At 37.2% G+C, this 26,552-nt stretch overlaps 1 protein-coding gene across 1 annotated transcript in view; it reads left to right on the forward strand.

The window, feature by feature from the left end:
* The first annotated feature begins 3,315 nt into the window (after positions 1–3,315).
* Positions 3,316–26,552, forward strand: part of LOC110097108 (fructose-bisphosphate aldolase 3, chloroplastic) — a 75,106-nt gene continuing 51,869 nt past the window's right edge. Inside the window, exon 1 of the mRNA XM_020823348.2 lies at positions 3,316–3,595. Coding sequence (XP_020679007.1) covers positions 3,449–3,595 — 147 coding nt within the window. The 5' untranslated portion in view covers positions 3,316–3,448. The remainder of the gene's footprint in view (positions 3,596–26,552) is intronic.

The following is a 26,552-nucleotide window of genomic DNA, read 5'->3' on the forward strand; positions in this document are numbered from 1 at the left end:
GCTTTTATTTTACTCCTCAAGATAGATCCATAGAGCCTAAGATCACTAAATTTAGACAAGTGTGTGTGGATTTATGCATTTTTTTGAAGTTTTAATTAATTTTATAACAAATTTAATCCAATTTAGTTATCCAGTCATTGAATGTACATGTTTTTTACATATGACCCTGTCTAATTGGATGGCCAATCATTGGTGACACAACATATTCACATGATTTAATTATTAGCATGTGATATCTCTGGATTAAAGACTCAGAATTATGAGATGAATTAAAGGATCAGATATGACTTAATCAAAACTATTGATCAAAACCAACTACCTTCATTTTATCTTCAACCTCCCATGTGATTCTTTAGCCAAACAAAAATTTCTTCAAGATATGGGAGATTAACTCCACAGATCTTGATGCAACTTCTCAAAGAGCTTCATCTAAGTAAGAACCTTCAATTTAATAATTAGATCCTATTATATTGAAGGTTTTTTTTCACACTTGACTAAGAGAGTGCTCATATTTGATTTCTAACCTAACAAGAGCTTGAATTGGGTTAGATCTCGATTGGGGTAGACTCTTCTGACTCCAAGGAACTAATCTCGTTTAGGTGGCAAAACCAGAGGGTGGATGGATAAAAACTTGATGTTTAGTTAGGACGGGCTCACTGAAATACTAATAAAGAGTCTTGGTGATTGAGGATGGAAAACTCGTCTATTAGGAAACTTTTGGAGGTAAGAAATAAAATCCTTCTTCTTAAGAAATTGAGATATTTATAGAGTATCTGGAAATACATTTGGCTAGGAATTCAGCCTCCTTTGGCTATAGTAGTCATAAATTTTATTATTAACAGTCCAATGGGAGTCGAGAATGGTTTTTGGAAAGTTTTGGCCCATTTGAGCACATGGCTATTAAGTTAGGGTTAAACCTAGGTGATTGGATTAAATTTTCTTGAATTCTAGCCAACTTAGACCACCACCTAGCCTGAGATGATTGGGTGAGGTGTCTGGAAGGTGCTTGAGTTTAATGCATGTGAATACAAGGCTTGAGTTAGTCTAGGTGTGAACATGGTTCATGGATTTAGGGAACTTAAGGGTTTGGGTTAGCCCAATTAGCTAACCAAGTCAGGCCATGGGATGGGCTGACCATAATAAATGCATAAGGTCATAGATCTCCTAATGTAAGTGTTGGTATATATCAATTTGATGTGGGTTTAAAGATGCTCATATGGAACCCTTTTTGACCCCTTGGGTCAAGTCATGTGGCTAACCTAGGTGGACTGAAGTATTGGGTCACCAAGAGATGATCCTTGGGAACTCAATGGATAGTCTCACAGGGTTTGTATGCCTATGGTATAGAGCATTGAATTTAGTGTTTAGAGGGTTTAGATTTAGCTTGGTCAACCATGGTTGACTTGGTCAACAAAGTTGACCAAGGTTTGGCGTTGGGTTCAATCAATTCCAAATGATATTTGAAACTTGTTGGATGAGGTTTTAAGTTATGGCATTGCTTATATACCTGAAATGTTTGTTTAATGGCTTATGGGTTGATTTGATCAATCTAAGTTGACTTGGTCAACTAAGCTTGACCAAGGCTTGAGTTTAGGTCGAATCTACTTTAAATAACATTTGATGTTTGATGGAAGTGGTCTTAATTATGGCATGATTGATCCAAGAAGGGTTTACTCAAATGTTTATATACTATCATTTTAGGGTTTAAGGAATTTTGATCAATCTTAGTCAACCATAGTCCACCAAAGTTCAATTTAGTTTAGCCATGTATGATTCAAGTTCTAGAAATATTTAGAGGGCTTGGTGGGGCTATTTTTTTTTTAATCTAAAGGAGGATTTGGTGGGGTTTAGGTATGCTTTTATACATGGTTAGGGTTTATGATAAATATATCCTCAATTTGATTTGGTGACTAATGGTGGTCGCTTTAGTCCATTCAAGGGTTTAATATGATCTATGTATGATCATGAATGATTGTTCAATACCTATGCTAGGAATCCTTGTCGTGGATTAGCCAATTCAATATAATTCATGCATATGAAGGTTTTAAGTTTAAAAGGATTCCATATGTCAAACTAAGTCAACCTACGTTAACCATGGACTCAAATGAGTCTAAATTAATATAAAAACGACTATAAGCATGTTTAGTGAAGTTACAAAGACTTATAGTGCAGTTTGTTATAGGATGTCATGTACAATATAAATATTTGAAGGTTTTACAAGCTTGGAATATGCTTTATGTTTTAGGATTTAGAAGGACATGAAAACCTCCAAAATGATTAGGTAAACTCTAGGGACATGCCTGATCAATATGCAAATGATCAAACATCATTCCAGAGCCTTCAACCAGGGTTTTGAATCAATTAAAAATTCCCCTAAAATAAGGAAAAGTCTGAAGGCTTTAGGTTTTAGATTTGAACAATGGATTTTAGTGTTTGGAGTTTTAAGCTGAATTTTGATTTATATTTGATTTAGGATTGAGGTTTATCGTTGATTGAAGGGTTTATGATTGAAATACTCAAATCATTGACAATCATTGGGTGATTGGTAGGATTGAGTGGTTGATCAAGTGACTATCATGGGTGATTGCAAAATGATTGATTTAGGGTTCAATGATTAAATAACCATATCAGAGCATAGTGAAAGGACTGGATTTAAGCTTTGAAGTGGATTTCAAGGAATTGAAAACCAAAAGTGAAGCTTTGATTTAGGGTTTCAACCTAAAAATAAATGAGGTCAAGAATGAGCAAGCAAATCTTTAGCGAGTAGGCTAAGTTTCTGTAGGGATATAGGGTGGAACCAACATTACATCTTGGTAAAGCTGACGATGGGTGTTCTAAGATGTGGGTGGCAGGTGTAAACACATCCAAATAGTTGGCGGCGGGTTGTTTGAACTCCGTTGTCTGACAAAAATGAACAAGATGGGAGAAACATTGTGTGTGAGAGAAATAGTGAGAGATTGTGCCAGCGTGAAAAGGATCCAGATTGGATACAGGTGTGCAAAATATATTGTTAGGGTGACAGGAAGGGGCATATTCTTATTTTATAAGTAAAAGTCATTTGCTCATCCTCACAGAGTCTGGTTCTGTCCATATAGGAAGGATAGACATTAGTGATTTAGTGACCATGTCGAGCTCATGATCTTGGTGTGCTCATGGTTATGGCGAGTTCCTGCCGTGTGACGAGTTCATACGCGCTAGTTCGCTAATTTTATCCTGTGCATCCAACAAGGTGTTTGGAATCTGGCTCACTTTAGTTGAACTGGGCGCAAAGGACATATACCTACCAAACTCTACAATTCATATGTTGTATTTTTAATAATATTGATGATTCGTATCCGAGTCTCGACGGTAGAAGCCCGTACCAAAGGCGAAGTCATCGAAGCTGAATCTCTTGTACTCCACCTTATTTTCTGTTGTGAGGCGGCCAAACTGAGGGAGGGAGATAGAGATGGCGTCCGCGAAGCTAAATGCTCCTTCGAGCCGCTGGATCCGCGGCGGTAGTTCGCTGAATCGGCGGTTCGCGTTCAGGACGGAGATTCCACGGGCGGCGACGATAAGGGCTGGGTCATACACCGAAGAACTTTTGCAGACCGCCGTAAGTTCTTCCTGATAATAACCATAGGATCCCTTTAGACTTCTGATTTCTGTATGCGATCTTTCATCTTTTTCTATGTTTAGGAGTTGATATCCTCGTAACTCTTACCGTTTATCCCTCTTTGTCACCATGCTTTGATTTGCTTGTTTTGAATCTACTAAATCTTTTTTCTCAACATATTTTCTGTACCTATAAATTTCCGTTCAGGCTTGATTCTTCTAAATCTCATTAGCCTGCAATGCATGTGCACTTCTTGAAAGAATTAGAAAAAAAAAAAAAAAACTTTCTCTATCCCATGTATTGTTTTTTAGCCTAGAAAACCAATTTGAACCATGAGCTCAATTTTTTAGGCTTCTTGTTACGGATCAAGGGAAGATTTGAAAGCATTCAGTTGATGCTTCAAATTTATGATGATCTACCCCTTGCATTCAGTTGTTCTTATGCTGCCACCTAAATTTAGTAAAAAAACTGGTATATTTTCTTTATTTATTTGTAAAGACACCTACAGTAACTGGGAAACCCATCGAAGCAATTAGTTAAGGGCCTGTTTTGAATGGCTGTAGCTATCCTTAAAATTCAGTTGTGAAACTAATGCAACTTAAATTGCTCGTTAATGTTGTGGAAATCCAATTTTCAGTTTGCTATGCTGCTGCTTTATGTTATCAAATGATCTAAGTGCCATAACTTATATTGGAGCACATTCCAGTTAGTTATTGTGTATTAAATAAAATCAATTGCATTTCCTTAAAACTAAACATAATTACGTGATCAGCTAAACTCTAAAATCATCAAGCAAAAAAGAAAATTGTACAAGTTTTAGAACACGTGTAGCCATAGTTACAACATTCATTGGAATAATTTATTGTCTTCTTTGTATTGCTTGGCCAGTAACAACATTCTTTTTTGTGTTAACAATACTGATATTAATGGGAATTATATGCTTGCTTGATCAACTTATATAATTTTCTCTTTTTCTTTGATTGATCTTGCTTGTTCTTTAGCTGTGTTCTATCTTCCTCGCACTCTTTTGTCCTCTGGAAGTTTCTTATAAAAAATTTCCACTCTTCTCTGCTGAAATGGATGGTAGGTTGGTTGCCTAAATTGACATCTCTCAAGCAGAAATTACTACAAGTTATATTTAGACCCCTCTCCTAGGTGACATTATTCTCCTCCATTCCTTGTTTTTCCTAGGTTACTGCCTATTGGCTGTGGTATAAATGCATGAATTCAATTGCTAAAAAGAAAAATGTAATAACAAGATTTTGATAAAAGTACATTCATCTCAAATTGTTACAAGAAAAACAAATTAGCCACAAGATTTCATGTGAATTATTTGAGTTTATTCAAATGATGGGTAATGTATGGCGCTAGTAGTAGAGAATATGGGTGACGACTTTGCAATGCATTGGTCGTAATAAAAATTTATTCAATTGATCCAACTTTTCGTTCGATGCGTAGTAGAACTCTACATATATTATATACCAACACACCCGAAATTCGATATTTGAAGTTAATTGACTAATTAATCCTTAATCTAACTTTATTTTGATTGGATAATATTTGATCACTCAACTAATAATTGTTATTAATGAAATCGAAAGAGAAATCAGTAGGAATTTGCTAAAAACACAAAATTTATGTGGTTTGGAGATCAATCCTCCAAAATTGTTCTCGACATATTTCAATATATTGTGAAAATTATAATTATAGATCTTTAAGTCTTTTATGTACTTGCATGCTAGGGTGGTCAACAATTGAGTAATAAATTACATTATCTCTAAGTATTCTTAATGAATGTACCTATAAAATTACAATATTCTTAAAATCTATGTCCTGCATGACATGATGCCTTATTGTTACCCCTTCAACTCAATAAGTCATTCAAACGCCGTAAACCCCATAAATTACCGGCGTATTATCCGTCATTCAAACGCCGTAATTTTCGCCGGAAGCTTCAACGGTAATTAATGGTTTTCCTAAGAATGAGGGGAATGATAATTTTGCACAAGAGCTTCTCCAAAACTTTGATGCGTCTCACCACATCTTATTCTAGAACCCTTACCAAAGAATGAGGGGAATTTTATATCTCACATTACAAGTCTCAACAAATCTTGCAAACATCAACTCCCTCTCAAGTCTCACCATATATTCTACACATCAACTCCCTCTCAAATCTTACCGCATTCATCTATTTTAACCATCCAATTTGAATTATACTAACAATATACACCTCAAATCCCTCTCTAGACTCAACAACAAGAAGAATACCATGAACAAAATGTATATATCATCGTATATTAATGTCTACCGAGAAATTCCATGTAAAAAGAAAATCTTACGGTGGAGTTTCGTCAAAACACCGGTGGAAGTCGGCGACTGAGGCGGCGAACGTCTGCAATCTTGGTGGTAGTCCGTTAGGCGATGGTTGGTCTCGGCAGCGACGGCGTTCAGTTGAGTCGAATGGAAATGGCGAGAGGAATCAAATTAAAAGCCAGATGGTTTCGGGAGAGAAATAGGATTTTGACTGGCAGATTTTTCGACAGCTAGGATGCCGGAACCTTTTTCGTCAAACAATGCGACGGAAAGTAGCCGTCGTGTTTAAATACACTGCCGTAATATCCATCAGTGAGTATGCTGGAAATTACCGACGGAAAATATGCCACATTATCATAAGGGTTTCACAGATTTCGATGTTTTTTTACGACGAATAATGCGCCTGATATTTACCAGTGTAATATATGCTGGAAATACCGCTGTTATATTACCGTCGAAAAGACTGTCAGTTTGAACGTCGTAATTTCCTACGTATATTTTTAGGTCGGAAGCTCCGATGGTAATCAATTTTAATGTAGTGATTTTTACCCCGAATTGATTCCGGATCTTAGTGTGAAAGATATGAAAAATGGTGCTAATGTCATATTTATTTTAGAGGAGATAGATCTAAGATACCCGAGTACAATCATCAATGAAAGATACAAATCAACAAGCCCCAGAGATGTTGGGGATTTTTGAGGGTCCCATATGTCACTATGAATGAGATAGAAAGGAGTATTGCATCTCTCATTTTTGTTTGGAAAAGTGATTCTTTTATGTTTAGCTAATTCATAAGTTTCACAATGAAAATGTTCATTTTCCAAATTATGAAAAAGTTTATGATACATATATTTTAGGACCTCTAATGATGGATGTCCTAATTTGAAGTGATTAAGCCAAATAATATATTTCTTGTCAACAAGAGATAACATAGTAACTAATTTTAGATTTGTTCAACTCTTTCAGGTAATACAATCCAACTTTCTCTTTAGCAAGTCCAATCTTCTTCCCCGATCTTTGGTCTTGAAATAAGCAATAGGTAGGGTTAAATAGTGCTTGACTATTATGGTCACTGGTAAGTTTTTGTAGAAGGTTGGCATACTCCATCACGATCTTGTTTTCTTGTTTTGTGTTCCGTACTTCAATTTTGATTTCAAAGATTTGAGTAGCATCCCGAGCTTTTGAGAAAGTTTGTCTAGCGGCATCCCATATGTCCTTTGCAGTGGAGAGGAACATAAATGTTATCGCTAATTTCTGGAGCCATGGAATTCCACAACCATGACATAATCATGGAGTCTACTTCATCCCATGCCCCAAAATTAGGATATTCTCCTTTTGTTCCTCCTCTAAGGAGATGGTGTATTCTTCCTTTTCCCTTAAGTAGGCTTTTACAAATTGAGACCACTTTAGGTAGTTCTTCCCGTTTAGGCGATAGGAAGGTTGCATACTTTTAAGATCGCCTCTTTCTTGGCGTATCATAGAATATTCTATTTGATCAAAATTCTGGGATGAATTTTCTTCATACATTGTGGTGTTACAATAAGTAGTAATAAAGACTACGTTTAAAGGCCTATTTTTATGTACTTTTATCAACAATGAAGGCTGAATAGGGTTTTAATAGGTCGGGCTTGAGACTCGCGTAAGTAGGTTTTGCTCGGGACTCGAGGGGAAAAATAGGAAGTCTCGGCCTGATCTTCCCTGAGCGGAGGGGTTCCGTCCCGCTTAGGGCTAGTCTTCTCTCCTCCCGTACGCGTGGATTGTCTAGTGGTTCCATTTGCAAAGCTTTGTCAAGGTCGCGGCTTCTTCTATGAGGTGTCGGCAAAGTTGCGACTTCTTCTTCCTTCCTCGAGGCTTCCGTCGACAAGGCTTTGTTTCGCATGTTTGCGGCTTCTTCTTCCGTCCATGAGGCTTCTTCTTCCGTCGGCAAAGCTTCGTCCATGAGATCTAGGTTTCTACTTCGGCCTTCGTCTGGTAAGGGTTCGTCCCACTAGTAGGCTCCGGCTCCATTCTTCTCGCTCGACTTCCTATGGTTTCCTCTTTACTTCCTTCGTGGATCTGATACCATGTTGAAATTAGGAATTTGAGAGGGAAAAACCATATAACCTTACTCAATTTCTTTCCTATTTATAGGTCTATATAGGATATCTAAACAAAGTAACAAATATTTATAGAATCATGTGTAATAGCCCTAATACATTCCTTCCTAAATAAGCTACTTCATTTTAGAAAGGAATTAGTATGATCCTGCGTGATTATTGCGAGCTTATCACGGATTGATCTTCATGGTCGTTGGATCTCCTTCGAGAGGGAACGATTGGGATTTTAACATAAAATATTAAAAAAAAAGGAAAAAGATCCAACAAAATATTCATGCACATTTATGAAAAATAATTTTTAAAATAAACAGTCATTATAATTAAAATGATAAAATTTATAAATGCACTTAATGTTAAGGAAAATGATGCTTTAAAAGGAATAACTTTCTGACAACAACAATAACAACAACACCATCAAGCCTTTGCCCCAATACGTGGGGTCGACTACATGAATCCTTTTTCGCCTGTGTCCTGTTATAAAGGAATAATTTTCTGAGAGAAAAAAAAATTTCAAAATAAAAATTAATTTTACATATAATCTTGGTACTTTTTTTTTTTTGAAAGATGCAGATTGCATTAAATAGAAAATAAAGCTATTACAAACTAGAATAGAAAAAACCTAATGGCAATCCTTCCAAAACAACGAAAGGAAGCCTTATTAAATTAAAATTAAGAAAAAGAAATATATTTGAAAGATATGAGATTTCATAAGGAACATAAGATCCTCTACTCCTCATTTTAAACCAATTGGGGTGGAGGAGATACCAAAAATTAAACGACCTAAAAGGTTGATTAGTATCCCAGAGTTCCCAATTAAGTAAAAAATAAGGAGTAGAGCGATTCTTAAAATTCCAAATTATATCCCCATCTTTCAAATACACTGCAGTACTTAATTTAAACCTTAAAAAACAATAACCATAATAACAAATAAAAGAAGAAAACATAAAATAAAACCAATGAACTTCATGCTTAGAAGACCACCGTTCCTTCACTTCCAATGCCTTCATCTGAACCATACCATGACCTTCAAGCCAACAAACATCCTGCTCCATAGTCTTATAAAGAAAAAACTTTCTTTTAAAGACCATAATACCAATGTAATGACTTAACATATCTATCCATAGATATCCTTCTTCCTTCATACAACACCCATTTTCACTTGATACAAACCATCCTTATCCATTCAATTTTAATTAAGTGATAGCTTGCAAAGTGAATCCATCACTTACTCCAAGCATACTTATTTTCCTTCCTCTAAGGCTGCCTTTGATAGGCCCAAAATCTTTGTTTAACTTTTTCTTTTGCTGAATTGATTTAGATGGTAAATGAAATTTACCATCTTCGAACAAGCAATCCTTGTTATTATCTATATTATGCACGGGCTTGGCCACAACGGAATGCAGTTTTTCAGAACTATCTTCAGCCACCTCTCCAAGAAGAACTTCTTCACCATTGTCTTCCATGACATCTTGTATACTCCCGTTCTCTGATGGCTCAATCTGCTGAACAACACCCTCAATACCTTCAGCCAAACCAAAGTTTTTTCCAGAATTCTGAACTATAAATTCTGCTGGATCAGCATCCACAACATCTGAAACCTGATCCTTATGAGCCACATTGTCTATAACAGCCTCCTCAATAATTGCATCAACAGGTTTTAAATATTCCTGCTCACCTAATACTGGAATATTTGACAAATCCTCTTCCATTCGAGCCCCAATCTCAGAATTATGAGATAATACATCAAATTTGTTAGCCTTCTCAATCAATGTTTAAAATTGAGTATTCGGGTATTGAGGTGTTTTTCATTCGTGAGGCGAGGTGTAAGCCTCAAGGCGTTTTGAGGCGTAAGCCTCAAAATCAAAAGATTGCGTAAACATAAAATGATAAATTTTTTATATACTAATGAGTGAATAATATTAAACATAAAAAAACATAAGATATGAAGTGAAATCAAAATATCTCAATAATAAGGCAACATAAAATATAGTTCAACTCAAAATTTTATTTTTCTCAAATCCCAATATTCTTTTCATTAACATGTAATTCAAATTTCCAAAAATAAATAGCAATGACATATCACATAAGAACTCATAAGTCATCAGCATTGTCATCACTAAGGGGTTCTTCATTTGAATCATCCTTATAATAAACCGTTCTCTCCCCTTCCTCCTCTCCTATAGAGTCCAATGTCGGGCATTTACTTTAAGATTTATGTAAGTTTTAATATATATATATAGCATGAGGCGTAAGCCTCATGCCAGTGAGGCGAGGCTGGCCTCAACCAAGTTGAGGCGCAAGCCTCATAAAAAAAATTCGAGGTATAAGCATCGAGGCGTTTTTTACTGGAATTGCGCAAAGGAGGGCCTCAAGGCGAGCCTCATATTGCGCAATTTTAAACCATGTTCTCAATATGACCATGATTTAGCTTCCCAACTGATGTAGGAATCTGAATCTGATTCTTAAACTTGTTCATTCTTTTATTCTTCACCTTCACATGTATCCAAGGGCCGTACTCTATAGCATGATCACTAGCCATTCCTTCTTTACCCAAAACTTTATTCCCATCATTCAATACCACCTTATGCATTTCATTTTGATCTTCATTCTGAGCATCCAAACACATTTCAATCTTATGGCCTATTTTACCACATTTGAAGAAGAACGATGAAATTTATTCATACTCTACTTTTTGAAAAAAATTTCCAGAAAAACCATCAATCCAAACTCCATTTTTTAATTTAGAGTCAAGATTAATCCAAACATAGGCTCTTGCGAATTCACGTCTTCCCCATTTAAACATTTTCTCATCCAAGAACAATGGAACTCCTGTATTTGAAATAGTCTTCGTAACGTTCACCTCATCCCAGCAATGTAACGACAGATGAGGCAATCGGATCCAAATTGGTTAGGATAGACCTTTTAATGAGGATGGTGAAAAATTAGGTGTCCATTTATCCATCCCTATTATATGTCCACCAACAAACCATGGACCTCCACTTAGAAATTCTTCCATTATTTGAGAAGATTGGAAAGAACACAAAATCCAATCTAAGCCCAATGATGTGAGATGAAAGGTACAAAATCTATTCCATTGCCTTCTCAACTCAATGCTACAAATAGAAAATGATACACCTTTCTCAAACACTTTCACTAGAAGAGATTTTACAAGAATTTTAACATTCTCACATACCTTATCCATATTCAATTTGACCATATTTGCATCGTCATCCTCATAAGGATCAATCTCCACACAATTTACTTTAATATGATTGGTATTAAACCAATCATTCACCGAACCAAAATTATTGTTGACAGCAATCGGTACAGTTTTCATCTCTTTCTCCTTTTGTAATTCACCAACAGCAACCCGATCATCTTGTGCTATCATTTCAGAATTCAAATTGTATTCTTCCTGAATTTCCGCCTCAATTTCAGCAACAGAAAATCTGCTAACTTTTAATTTCAACCCAATGGAAGATGATGCTTCTGAATCATTAGCCATACCCGTCAACATATCTTTGATCGGGGAGGAATGTACAACCAAAACTTCTTTATCTAGGGATTTAACTACTTCCTTTCCTTTACCCATCACCGAAGCCGACTCTTGTGTAGAAATGAAGCATCCTTCATTGATTCTCAGAGGTCGCTGTTTGAACAAACCATCCCGATTTGAAATGCCTCTGCTTTGGATCCACCATGATAAAAATCATCAGGATACCACACAGAGGATGGAACAGAGGTATTCTAGTCATCATCAGCCGATGACCGGCGACCCTTCGCCACCATTCAAGGTAGCCGGGAAATAAGGATCGGAGGATTTCAAAAAATGAAGAAGGTTTCTCTCTAAAATCCTGGAGTCTCTCTCTCTAAATCACCGCTCTCTCTCTCTAAGGTTTCTCTCTCTAGAAGACTATGATATAATCTTGGTACTTTCGGTTGCTATATATGACTTATTTTTTAATTAATGAATTAGACAAATGAAATAGCGCATGCCCAAGGCAATTTGTTACAATTTACAAATTGCGCAAATAACTTGCACTATTATGACACCCTACATCTTGCTATACAATAAATCTGCTACACGGTTTTTAATTTTCTAGAGAGAGAGACTCTGAGATTTTCTAGAGAGAGAAAAACACAGTTTTTTGAATTTCTGCTGCGCAGTTTTCTCGTTAATCATCAATCATGATGGTTGCTGATAGTCGGCAACTTCTTGCCGGTGTATCGTCGACCGTCCATCCGCCTTCATCAAATAAGTCTGCTCTTGCTGGAAGAATTGGTGCCGTCATTCCGTCGTCGTCTAACAAATCTGCAATTTTTTGAAGCTGTTGGTTCTAAAGACAAGAGATTCACCAGTGAAGAAGTTGATTGGGAGAATAAGAAAATTTAAAAACCTTTGATCATCAAAGAAGGATTTCGTCCTACTGTTCATCAAGAACCTCCGATTGAAGGAAAAGGAAAGAAGTCAGTAACATGGTCTAATCTTTTTGAGATGCAACATCCGGAAAGTGATAAGATGATTTCTAAAGGTATGTTTGAACATGAAGCCACTACTTCGAATTTGGTTTTAAGAGTTAATAAATTTGTTGGGAATAATGAAGTTTCAGTGAGTCGGAATTTAACTAAGAACTTTCTGAATTCGGAAATCACTAATCAGAGCTCCTTAAACTCTGATTCATTGAATGAGGTGAATGTAGATAAACTGAATGAGGAAAATCCTATTCAAAAGAAAGCTTTTATAAATGCTTGGACTAGACCTCAGCATATCAAAATTGATTTTGATATGAATTTGACGGAGATGTCTTCTGATGGAGTTGCTGTTAAGTTGAATTCAGAATTAGAGATAGCTAATTCTCAGGTATTGAAGAACTCCTTGGTTTTAAAAGTTTTGGGAAAAAGTATCTCATTTCCGGTGTGTAGTTTGGAACTTTGAAGGCAATGAAGCAAATTTGGCAACTTTCATTTAACAACAATGGGATTGGATTGGATTCTTTGCTCTTTCAAGACAGCTGAAGTGATGGAAGAAGTTCTTAGCGGTGGTCCTTATTATGTTGGTGGTCACATTGTAGGTATGGACAAATGGTCTCCAAAATTTTCACCTTTATCATTAAAAGGTTTAACTGCATCTATTTGGATTCGACTACCTCTCTCACCATTATATTGTTGGGATGAAGTTAACATTGCAAAAATTTCATCAAAAGTTGGGATCCCTATGTATTTAGATGGCAACTCATTTAATTGTGAAAAGAGGGAATTTGATTGTGTATGTGTTAGAATTAATTTGGAATCCAAATTACCTTTGGGTGTTTTGGTGGATGGTTTGGATGGAAGATTCTTTCAAAGGTGGAGTATGAAAATATTACTTCTTTTTGTTATCATTGTGCAAAGATTAGACATTTAAAATATGAATGCCTAATTCTTCTAGCTGAAGTTGATAAGGTTAAAGCTTCTAATAATGTTTCAATGGGTAGAAATTCTGAGGTTCATGAACCTCAAAATCATCAAAACGAAGAATATGGCCCTTGGATGCATGTTAAATTCAGAAATAAAAGAAGTAGGAATTGGAGAAAGCCAAATGTCAATTGGAGAAAAGAAGATGATCCCAAACTTTCAAAGAACTTGAATGAAATTATGGCAAGTTAATACAAAAGCTGCTAGTAGTATTCAAGTTAATAATGCAGAAGATAACAATGTGACTGAAACAGTATCTGAACAACAGAATAAGGAGGTTGGGAATTTGTTAAATCATGAAGTTTTTTTAGCTAACAATTTTGATTTGTTAGCCGAAGAAAATGAAGATGCTATTATACCGGATGTCCCAGAAAATGTTACAGAATTTAGTAACGAAAATGGAATTGTTGCTGAACCCGAATAAAAAGAAGAATCTTTAAAATGCAAGGATTCTGGTATCACTCCAATTCAGGTTTCAAAGATCAATGAAGATGGTAATTTCAATTCTGAAGATAAATCAGAGGTGGACAATGGAATGCTAAATCAGAACTCGGCTAAACAGAAGTCAAAAATTCAGTTGAAGTATTTAGGGCCTATTGAGCAAGTCCCTAAAAAAAGAAGAGGCGAAGGAAATGTTAAGAAGATAGGTGGGGACTCTTCCCCTTTGGGCAATTAATGTATTCTTTTATGTTTTGGAATTGTAGGGGGGCAAAAAAGAAGGAAACATTTTTTTATCTTAGGGAGATTGTAAAAGATAGTTTTGTTTTTTTTTTGTTGGGTTATCTAAAACGAAGTTGGTTAGTATTGATAGCGGTGATGTTAACAGAATTTGGGGGTGATTGGGATTTCTTTCACCATCTGGCAGAGTGTACCTCTGGAGGTATTCTTGTTCCTTGGAATAGAAATTTTGTGACTTTCAATGTGGTAGAGCATTCTTCACAGTTTGGTGTTTGTAGTTCTTCAAACTAGCATCAAAGGTAGTTGGAACGTTGCTACTGCATATGGGAACAAGGAGTTTCATGCTAGGAGGAGGCTTTGGGAAAGTCTTGAGAAGATTGTGGTTGATAGTGTGCCTACTATAGTAGGTGGGGACTTTAATTGTCTTTTGTCTAAGGAGGATAAAAGAGGTGGAAAAAGATTCAATATGTCTCAAGGGCCAAAGGAGATGAAGTTTTTCATGGCAAAGAACGATTTTCATGATGTGGGGGTTGTTGGATCAAGGTTTACTTTGTGCAATAACAAACAAGGAGCTGCCAGGATCTGGGAGAGACTTGATAGATGTTTGCTAAATTCGTCGGCGCTGCAGATGGTTCCAATGGCAATGATCAGTCATCTTGCAAGGGTCGCTTCTGATCATTGTCCCATTGTGTTTAGATTTGATGAAGTACCTCGGCTCCAATATAAATTATTTAGATTTGAAGATACTTGGAAGTCTTATCCAGCAACTTGGAGCATTATTACTAAAGCTTGGGAAAAGAATGACTTTGGAGATGCATCGGATATCCTCAACAGGAAAATTCATAGAACTATGAAGGCCTTATATTATTAGAACAAGAACAAATGCAAAAAACTTATGTTTGCTTAAGGATGAATTGAAGGAGGACATTCTTAAGCTACAATTGTAGGAAGACTTGGAAGGAGGACTATGCTATGAAAAGTTGAACTTACTTTGATCCAAAGTTCATGAACTTAATGTGACATTGAGTAGATTGTCTACTTGGTGGTATCAGATGGCAAAGGCTTGTTGTTACGAAGAGGGGGATACGAATTCTAAATTTTTTCATGATTATGCCTTGGCTAGAAGAAACAGAAAGCTTATTAGACAAATAAAGGATGAACACAATAATATGGAAGAAGATATAGACCGGATTGAAACAATTTTTCTGAAATTTTTTTAGAACAAATGTCGTATAAGAGATTGCAATTTGACAAAATGGCCTTCGGTTAATGCAAACCAGAAGATTGAGTTGGATGATATTTATTTGCTAAATGCATATTTCACGGAAGAGGAGATGACTACAACAATTTTTCAACAAAATGGTAACAAATCTCCAGGTTTGGATCGAAGTACTTCTTTTTTCAAATTCTATTGAAAAATTGTGAAATGTGCAACTTGGAATGCAATTGATGAGTTTTTAAAAATTGATTTCATGAACAGAGCATGGAAGGACACAATGATTGTTCTCATTCCAAAATTGAAGAATCCGGTTAGTCCACATAATTTTCGTCCTATTAGCCTTTAAGCTGGATATGGAGCAAGCCTATGATAGCATGGGTTGGGAGAATTTGAAGAATGTCTTAAAGTGGTTTGGCTTTCCAAATAAGATTTCTAATCTTATTATGGAATGTGTAGTTAATTTAAGATTCTTTATCTTGTTGAATGGGAAGAATACTAGATGGATTAAAGCCAATAGTGGTTTTCGACAAGGATGTCCTATGTCACCATATCTTTTTATTATGTGTTCACAGCTTTTATCAAACGCAATTAATCAAAGAGGACAATACTTGGGAATTCATACTTCTCCAAGAGCTCAAAAAATCACTCATTTGTTGTATGCTGACGATGTGCTATTGTTTGGGACAGCATCTCCTCATTTGATTGAAATTATGAAGGGAATTGTTAATGATTATTGTGGGCGGGCGGGTCAAAGTATCAACAAAGATAATTCTCAAATTATCTTTGGGAAAGCTGTTAGATCTTCTATGAAAAGAAAAATTGGAAGACAACTTGGCTTCAAAGTGGTGAAGGAACTACAATACTTGGGGATCAAGATTGTATTAAGAAGAATGGTGAAGAATGACTTCCAATCTTTGATTGATTATGCATTAGAAAGACTTAACTCATGGGAGACAAGATCTTTATCTATGGCTGGTAGGATGGTGCTCATATTGTCAACTTTCATATCTACTCACTCAATGGTTCCTAAAGGAATTTTGTATGAGTTGGATAAGTTATGTAGAGAATTTATTTGGCACAAAGATAATGGTAAAAGGGATCTTCATTATGTTGCTTGGAAAGAGTTGTGTAAACCGAGAAGTATAGGGGGTATGGGTTTACATTCAACAGTTCCTAAGGTTGGTCCTCTAAGAGCGAGATTGGCTTGGAGGTTTGTTCAAAACACTTCATCCTTGCTTAACAACCTCCAGCACAAAGATCATGGCAAGCTTACAATTCGATTTCAGAGAAGCTATATTTTCTTAATGACTTCAGCAAAGTTAATTTCCACTGTATTTCAAGACAAGGTAATAAGGTAGCTGATATGTGTGCTACTTTGGCTTTAGAAAATAGTTTTTGCTTTGATTTATTTTCTTTTGATAGCATTCCTTCTCCTTTATGTAGTTTAATAAAGAAGGAATGTGATAGTTGCTTTTCATTTAATAGTTTGTAATAATTTTAGTTTGCTTATTTAATGCAATTTGCATTCTTAAAAAAAAAAAACATCTTGTTATGCAAAAGCACCGAGGGTGTGCCTTGCCACACTATGGGGAATAGCGCTAATATATTATTTACATGTTTGGACTTAGCCTTTGGGTTTTTATTAGAATGATGAACAACACTACTTCAATATTTTTCTTTCAGTCTCACAAATTTGAATAAATAAGCAATTTGGGTTTAAAGGCTTTCATTTATATATTTTCAAAGCTAAGCCAACATCATTATGCCGATTAATATATGAATGACACTCTAAGAGGGCTGGAGCTGAGTTGATACTTTTTAATTTATTCGCTATTTAATAATTTAAAATTTTATAAATAACACTGTTGGAGTTGAATTAATACTTTTTAATTTATTCTCTATTTAATAGTTTAAAATTTTGTAAATAACACTACTAAAATTAATACGTAGAAACTAAGAATAATTCAACAAATAAACCGAAGCTAAACATACAAGATTAACTTTAGGCATTGGTTTATTCTCAAGCTATATTTGTGTGTGTTATAACTTGTAAACTCAATTATATTAATTGACACAAAAACACACAAGCTATATCTATTATATTACGTTACACCGAAGCTATCAAAATAATATTATACGCAGATGATATGGTGCAATAAATGTAACACTAAATGTGAGAGTGAGAAAGTTTAACTCCATGCAAGTTAAGCACAATAATGATTTAAATCATTCACCACTTAAAATACTATCTCAAATAATTTAATAAATATGCAAGTAAATGCAAGAAGTAAAATGTGAACTGTTTGGAATTTGTCTCCCAACTCCAACCTCAATGATGGACAAATCCAATATTGTCATACTCTCCATTTAAATGAATGCAACTCAGCGTATTCTACTATGTCAGAAGATTACAATCCCAAAAATCTTATTCATAATATGTTTAGATGACCCGCTTTGTAAAGTAAGACAGAATTGATTTCCAACGTTCTCTTAAACTTTTGTGGTAATACAATAATTGAAATTATACATGAATAAAACTAAATTACTTGATCCTAGAGATTGAAAGATCAGAATTTACTAAAAGACGAAGCTACAAAATATCACTGTTTAAAATTGTGTAATCGGGTATTGAGGCGTTTTTCGTTCGTGAGGCGAGGCATAAGCCTCAAGGCGTTTTGTGGCGTAAGTCTCAAAATCAAAAGATTGCGTAAACATAATATGATAAATTTTTTATATATTAATGAGTAAATAATATAAAACATAAAAAAGCACAAGATATGAAGTGAAATCAAAATATCCTAATAATAAGACAACATGAAATATATTTCAACTCAAAATTCTATTTTTCCCAAATCACAATATTCTTTTTATTAACATATAATTCCAAAAATAAATAGCAATGACATATCACATAAGAACTCATAAGTCATTAGCACTGTCATCACTAAAGGGGTTTTCATTTGAATCATCATTATGATGAACTGCTCTCTCCCCTTCCTTTGCTATAGAGTCCAATGTCTCCCAATCAGCCCCTTCCTCAATGATCCATGGGACCTCTAGCACCCCTAGATGAAGATGAATCCCTACTGCTATGCTCACTCACGAAGTAGGAGCCAACATCAACTCTGTCCTCAAAAAGCTTCTGTGCAAGATGTTTTGACATGATAGACTTATTCATATATGTCTTTATCTCCTCCCTGATAGTATCATGCACATTAGAGCATGGTGCAACATTCTTGTGAGACCCTGAAAGGTACTCCATCCTAGTCACACCACCCTTCACAACTTTGTTACAGTAATCACATTTCAGATATACATATTGATGTGAAACATAAATGCGACAAGAGTTGCTTAGGTTTTAACAATAAGTATTGAACATGAACTTTGCTAGTTAAGAACTTATATTTCACTCAAGTCAAATTAGTATAATTTTCATTAAGAGATTAAGCGATGACAAAAGTTACAAGTAGGTTAGCGAGACAATCACAATAACTATGAAAACAAAATAATAATGTTAATATCAAGTAAACAAGAATCCACAGTGTAATATCAAGATATAGTCACTAAGAGTTCCTTCTCATTCAAGCACTCTTAGGCGTTAGCGGATGAAGAAGAAGCATATGAGGAAAGTGATTGCCACTAGGAAGATTGTACCGAAGACCTTCGTTGACGGAGAGGTAGCCGAGGGTGGAAAAGGGGTGGATCTCCCAATGAGAAGCCAATGCGTCTTGGGTTTTTGAAGATCAGTTGTCTCCGCTAAGCAGTAGAGGATGCGGTTGATGTAGTCTTCCACCGATTCGTCGTACTCCCAGTCAGGCTTGTAGAAGGGGCAGCGGAGAATGTCGATTTCTCCTAGGGCGTTGTAAGCGAAGCCGTGATCGACTTCAAGAACTACCATACACCAATGATGATGAAGGAGGAACTTGTCTTCTTCTCTTGACTCCAATATTCATGAGCAAATTAGGGTTTCACAAGCGGGGAGGCACAAGAGAAGGGGCGGCCAAGGGTGGAGAAGAGGGGGTGGTTTGGATGAAGGAGAGTTAGGTTAGGTTAGGGTGGGGAAAGAAAGTTTTAATCCAAATTTGAAATTTATTTTAGATTCTAATTAAGTGTGGAGGGAAATAATTTGAAATTTGAATTCACATTAATGTGGGATTGGGGACTCATTAGAAAACATGAAGAGATCCCATTAATGGGGGAGGCCGGTAGTATTAAGAGAGGGAGGAGGGTGTGGGGTTAATTAGAATAGCTTCCAATTTGGTATCCCTAATTTAGGGAAAGAATAAAACACTCCAATCTAATTTAAAATTAAATTAAAATTGGATTCAAGACTTCCCTAAAATAACTTTCCAATTTAGGAAGAAACTAATTGAAATTCAAAATTTGAATTTCAAATGGTTGAGATTAATTTCCTAAATCATTTAAGCTATTTATGTAAGTGAGTACGATGAATTAAATCATCATTCAAGGAGGGGAAGGAGATTGGGTGGAGGTTAAGCAACCGGTGGTGGACGGGTGTGAAGGGGCCGGTGGGTGGAATGGGGAAAGGAAGAGGAAAGATAACACAAAAAGATAGAAATAAACTAACCACGAGCCGTGGAACCTTCCAACGACTGGTGGGTATTGCATTTGCTCACCTTGAGCCCTCTCTTTTTTCTCTCTAGTGCTCTCACAAGAAGAAGAAGACACAAAGGAAAATTTTCATTAATCATTCATCATGCTTTCACAACACATGAGACCACTATATATAGGTCTCCAAACATGAAAACAAAAAGTAAATAATTTCCCTCCGGGCTACAACAATAAAACACTTCCCAATGGGGGTACATTTGGAAAAAAAACAAAACTAAAGAAAACATAAAGAAATCCATCAAAAGTAGAGACGCTGAATCGTAGCCGTCGATTTATGATTCCGTTGCTGGTACACGTGTCTGAATCTCTGGACGATGTCTTCATCATTCTCCCCAGGTTGGAGAAAACTCGACCCCGTCGAGTCAGCATCTCTAGAACTCTCGTACCACTCCAACATATCATGACCCAATCACTGTAGCTCCTTGTGGTCAATCCACGTGTTCTCCGTCTCCGGTTTCCCTGTCCATTGAACTAGATACCTTCGGCGGCCATTGTCTTTAGTGGAAATAATCTCATCACCAAGTATTGCTTCAACCTTCTCCGCAGTGGGTAAGCTAGGGATGTTTGGGAGTGGAGGTAGGCTAGGATTCTCACCAGGTGGGTTCGCACAAGACTCTTTAGTTAGTTGATTGGAGGGGTTAAACTCGGGACCCTCAAAGGCTACCAGATCTTCAATGTTAAACGTAGGATTATTGTTAAAACCTCTAGGAAGGTCTAGCACATAAGCATTACTATTTATTTTCGAAGTCATTCTGAAAGATCCTGTGCTTCTCGCATGTAACTTTTTAATGGTCCCTTGTGGGAACCACTCCGGGAGAATCCGAACAATCACAAAGTCTCAAACTTCAAATTCTTTGAATCGTTTCTTGAGATCCGCATGCAGTTTATAATTAGCATTGCTTTGTTCAATTTTTTTGTTAATTTTCTTATTCAACTCTTGGAGATGGGATGCAAATGCAGATGCAGACTCAGATGCTCTATACTTATGACTCATTGGGATCAGATCTATAAGCTGTCTAGGTTGGTATCCGTAAATAATTTCAGCAGGACTTAGACCTGTAGTTCGATTGACAGAATTATTGCAGGCAAACTCAGCTAAAGGCAATTTGGAATCCCAATCCCGGATATTTTCTCCTACCAAGGTCCTTAACAGATTTCTTAGACTCCTATTCACAACCTCACTTTGTCCATCCGTCTGGTGATGGAAAGCAGTAGAAAATTGAAGTTTGGTCCCCATCTTGTGCCATAAGATTTTCCAGAAATAACTAGTAAACCTAACATCTCGATCTGACACAATAGTTTTGGGTAGTCTGTGGAGTCTATCGATTTAGTCAAAATACAGTTTGACGATCCTAGAAGCATCGAAAGTTTTGGAGCACGGGAGAAAGTAAGCCATTTAAGAGAATCGGCCTACTACCACAAACAGAGTCATGCTTTCTCACTGTTTTGGGTAACCTTAAAACAAAGTCCATGCTAATATCCTGTCATGGGAAGTTGGGTACCATAAGGGGTGTGTAAAGTCCAGTGTTTTACTTACGTTGATTTGCTAATTGATAAGTGTGACACCTCTTCACTAACCTACTGACATCGCGCTTAAGACTAGGCCAGAAAAACCGGTGCTCAACAACGGCGATGGTTTGGTTTGTCCAAAAAATCCTGCTAAACCTCCCGCGTGCAGTTCCTAAACAAGGAATTCTCTAAGCGAAGTGTTAGGGATGCAGAGCCTTTGGGACTTAAATAAGTATCCATCCTCTAAAAGAAAGTCATCAATTATACGTTCACTCCCATTAGTTAATAATGCGTACATCTCTTTGAAGTCAGGGCAATCCATATAAGTCTCTTTAATTTGTTCAAATCCAATTCCTTTAGCCCTCATCTCCCCAGTTACCATGATTCGACGACATAAAGCATCAGCTGCCTTATTTTCAAATCCTGCTTTGTGTCTGATCGTGTAGGTATACTCTTGAAGAAATTCAACCCAACGGCCATGTCAAGCATTGAGTTTCTTCTGGGAATTTATATATTGTAAGTCTTCACGGTCAGAAAAGATAACAAACTCGAGTGGAAGAAGGTAGTGTCTCCAATACCTAAGGGACTGAATGATGGCGTAAAATTTATTATCATATGTAGAGTATCATTGCCTAATATCATTTAACTTTTCACTAAAGTAGGCAACCAGGTGTCCTTCTTGAGATAATACTCCTCCTATGCCTATGCTAGATGCATCACAAGTTACTTCAAAAATCTTAGAAAAATCTGGCAGACGCATGACTAGTGCTTCAACCATTTTCCTTTTTATCTCCTCAAAGGCTTTAGAGGCAGACACCATCCAATGAAACTCCTCTTTCTTCATGCAGTCAGTTATCGGACCCACTATAATGCTAAAATTTATAATGAATCTTCTATAAAACGAGGTCAATCCGTGAAAACTTCTAACTTCTCTGATGTTCTTAGGTTCAGGCCACTCATTGATTGCTCGCACTTTTTCAGGGTCAGCGGCTATGCCCTGGGAGGATATAATAAATCCAAGAAAGATTACGTGATCAGTGAGGAATGTACATTTCTTGGGATTAGCAAACAATTGATCTTTCCTCAAGACTTCATAGACTTACCTTAAATGATCCAAGTGTTGATCCACCGAATTATTATAAATTAGAATATCATGAAAGTAGACCACTACAAATTTCCTTAGGAAATGTTTGAGGACCTAGGTCATCACTTTCATAAATGTACTTGGAGCATTGCTCAGGCCAAAAGGCATCACGGTCCACTCGTATAGTCCATCTTTGGTTTTGAAAGCGGTTTTCCATTAGTCTCCCGGACGGATCCTAATTTGATGGTAGCCACTTTTAAGATCAATCTTAGAGAAAAGTGTGGCTCCGGTCATCATATCTAACATGTCATCTATTCGAGGGATGGGGAAGCAATACTTGACCGTGATCTTGTTGATAGCGTGGCTATCAACATACTTTTTCCATGACCCATCTTTCTTAGGGGTTAGTAGGGCAGGAATAGCACATGGACTGAGGCTCTCCTTGATAAAACCTCGTTGTAATAACTCGTTGACTTATTTCTTGAGCCCAGCGTGCTCAGTTGGATTCATGCGGTAATGGGGTAAGTTGGGCAAGGAAGCTCCGGACACTAAATCAATAATGTGTTGAATGTCCCTTATAGGTGGTAATTTGTGGGGCAGATCTTCCGGGAAGACGTTAGCGAAAGTTTTGAGGAGGGGTTTTACTTCCTCCGGGACAGGCTCTTCTTGGGTTGCACTCACTTCTCGAGCTACCAAGGCGTAGAGGGGAGATCCTAACTCTAATTCAGTACCCAAGTTTTTAGCAGTTAATAAATTCAAGCCTGTATTTGGTTTAAGGGAGTTGGGTTTGACATCCTCCTTGACAGACTTAGGCTGGGTGGGTAGGAGTTTGATTTTCTTTGCCCTCGTGCTCAAACACGCAGGTGTTTGATCGTCCATAAATATGTACATCGTTATCGAACGACCAGGGGCGGCCGAGGATGATTTGGCTAACATCCATAGTTAAAACATCATACCAAATCTTCTCCTTGTAACCCACACACTCAATAGGAATGAGACTCCTATCTTTCACTTCTAAGGCGGTCGAGTTGATCCAGGAGACCTTGTAGGGGTTTGAGTGCTATGTGGCTTTCAAGTGGAGCTTATAAATCATAGCAGATGACACATTATTAATACAGCTTCCACTATCAATTATGACCTTGCAGTTCCTGTCACCTATCTTCATGGAACTGTGAAAGATCGAGGTTCTTCGCCCGTCGTCACTCAACTTGGGTTGTGAAAAAGCACACCTAACGACTTGTAGGTCTATGTGATCCATCTTTTGGAGGCAGTGGAACACAATAGTATCTTCCTCACAGAAAAACTTGTCGCCGTCATCCATGTGATGAACCAATTCGGTGTCTGGTTCATCCTCTTCTTCGATGACTTTCTCAATAATGGTGACTTTAAATGACCTAGAACATTGAGAGGCAATGTGTCCGTACCCATGGCATCGAAAACTTTTAGTGCTAGCAGGGGTCTTTGGTGTTTCTCGTTTCGGTGTTTTATCTTTATAGTCAGGGTGAGGTTGGGCTTGGCCAGGGGTAGGTCGACTAGTCGTGGGTCCGATGGGTTTGTTGTATGGTTGACTAGAGGAGGATTTGAAAGGGTTAGGACGAGGGTCTTGGTTCCTAGAAGGGGTGTGGCTCCTAGATTCTTCTAAATCTAACACAAGACTACAAGCGGCTTCCAAAGTGTTCACTCCTCTGACAAAAAGCTCATTCCGAAGATTTTCTCTTAATCCAGCTCTAAACATCGTAAGAAGTTGGGCAGGGGTCATGGTCTCTTCCCCACTACAACGGATCATGAAATCATCAAAGGCCAAAATATACTCCTTGACGGGTTTGCTTCCCTGGGTCAATTTATTCCAACAATCCAATAATCTAGGATAACAGGAAGGAGGGAGATATTTTCATTTTAACTCTTGTTTCATCGTCCCCCAGTCAGTAGAGGGGTATTCTCCTCGGGTCTCGCGCATGTGTTCAAGGTTCTTCCAGTACTGATTAGCTCTACCCGTAAGCTTCATCTCGGCGAACCTAACTTTTCGTTCCTCGGAAATATTATACCATTTAAAATAACTATCAATTCCCTTGAGCCAATCTAGGAAAACCTGGGAGTCTAACGCACCGTCGAAGGACGGAGCATCTATACAAATGTTCTTAAGCAGTTGGGTATCATTATCTTTCCAAGGAGTGTCGCATCCTAAATGTTCTTGATTGGGTCGATGATTGGGGCGATAGTGGTCTCTAGGAGGTCCATATTCAGTTCGGGTATCATCACCGTAAGGAGAATGGTGTCTAGAGGTGGTGTGGATCGCTGGGTTTCCTATACGCTCGATGTTAACAAGTCTCTCTCCCGTTTGGCGTCTAAAGTCAGCTAAGTCAGTCTGGGTGTTCCTAATTTTTTGAGTAACCGTTCCAAGTTGGCCCACGATTAGGTCTAAGGTTGCTTGAATGTGTTCCTGATCCATGGGTGGGTGTTAGGGGACGCTAGGGGAGGTAATGGGGTAAGGGACAGCACCTAGACCCTAAGATAATATGCTCCTAACGCCTCTAAATGATGCAGGAATGATCGGGACAGCAAGCTACAGCAAAGTCCTAAGTTGTCTAAGTGTTTTGGAAGGTTTCTAGCGTCTGGAAAGCACCTAAACACTAGGGAAATTGACCTAAAGTTCACAAAACATGTGCAGGAAATGCACGGACAACAAACACAAACAGTGAATTAAAATTGTTTAGACGATGATATGCATGCGACCTTTAAGACTAATGTCTGGCTAGACTCTAGGATGTTTTCTAGTACATGATATGCATGTCTACAATGCTCTGATACCAAATATGATGTGAAACATACATGCGACAAGAGTTGGTTAGGTTTTAACAATAAATATTGAACATGAACTTTGCTACTTAAGAACTTATGTTTCACTCAAGTCAAATTCGTAGAATTTTCATTAAGAGATTAAGTGATGACAAAAGTTACAAGTAGGTTAGCGAGACAATCACAATAACTACGAAAACAAAAGAATAATGTTAATAGCAAGTAAACAACATTCCATAGCGTAACATCAAGATATAGTCACTAAGAGTTCCTTCTCACTCAATCACTCTTAGGCGTTAGCGGATGAAGAAGCATACATGGAAAGAGACTACCACTAGGAAGATGGTACTGAAGACCTTCGTTGACGGAGGGTAGCCGAGGGTGGAGAAGGGGTGGATCTCCCAATGAGAAGCCAAGACATCTTGGGTTTTTGAAGATCAATCGTCTCCTCTAAGCAGTATGCGGTTGACGTAGTCTTCCACCGATTTGTCATACTCCCAGCCGGGCTCGTAGAAGGGAGAGCGGAGAATGTGGATTTCTCCTAGAGCGTTGTAAGTGAAGCCGTGATCGACTTCAGGATCGGCCATGCACCAATGATGATGAAGAAGGAGAAACTTGTCTTCTTCTCTTGACTCCAATATTCATGAGCAAACTAGGGGTTCACAAGAGGGGAGGCACAAGAGAAGGGGCGGCCAAGGGTGGAGAAGAGGGGGCAGTTTGGATGAGGAGAGTTAGGTTTGGTTAGGGAGGGGAAAGAAAGTTTTAATCCAAATTTGAAATTTATTTTAGATTCTAATTAAGTGTGGAGGGAAATAATTTGAAATTTGAATTCACATTAATGTGGGATTGGGGACTCAATTGGAAAACATTAAGAGATCCCATTAATGGGGGAGGCCGGCGGTATTAAGAGAGGGAGGAGGGTATGGGATTAATTAGAATAGCTTCCAATTTGGTCTCCCTAATTTAGGAAAAGAGTAAAGCACTCCAATCTAATTTAAAATTAAATTAAAATTGGATTCAAGACTTTCCTAAAATAACTTTCCAATTTAGGAAACTAATTGAAATTCAAAATTTGAATTTCAAATGGTTGAGATTAATTCCCTAAATCATTTAAGCTATTTAGGTAAGTGGGTATGATGAATTAAATCATCTTTCAAGGGGGAAGGGAATTGGTGG

The sequence above is a fragment of the Dendrobium catenatum genome, unplaced genomic scaffold (assembly GCF_001605985.2).
Source record: "Dendrobium catenatum unplaced genomic scaffold, ASM160598v2 fragScaff_scaffold_231, whole genome shotgun sequence".
NCBI classification, from domain to species: domain Eukaryota; kingdom Viridiplantae; phylum Streptophyta; class Magnoliopsida; order Asparagales; family Orchidaceae; genus Dendrobium; species Dendrobium catenatum.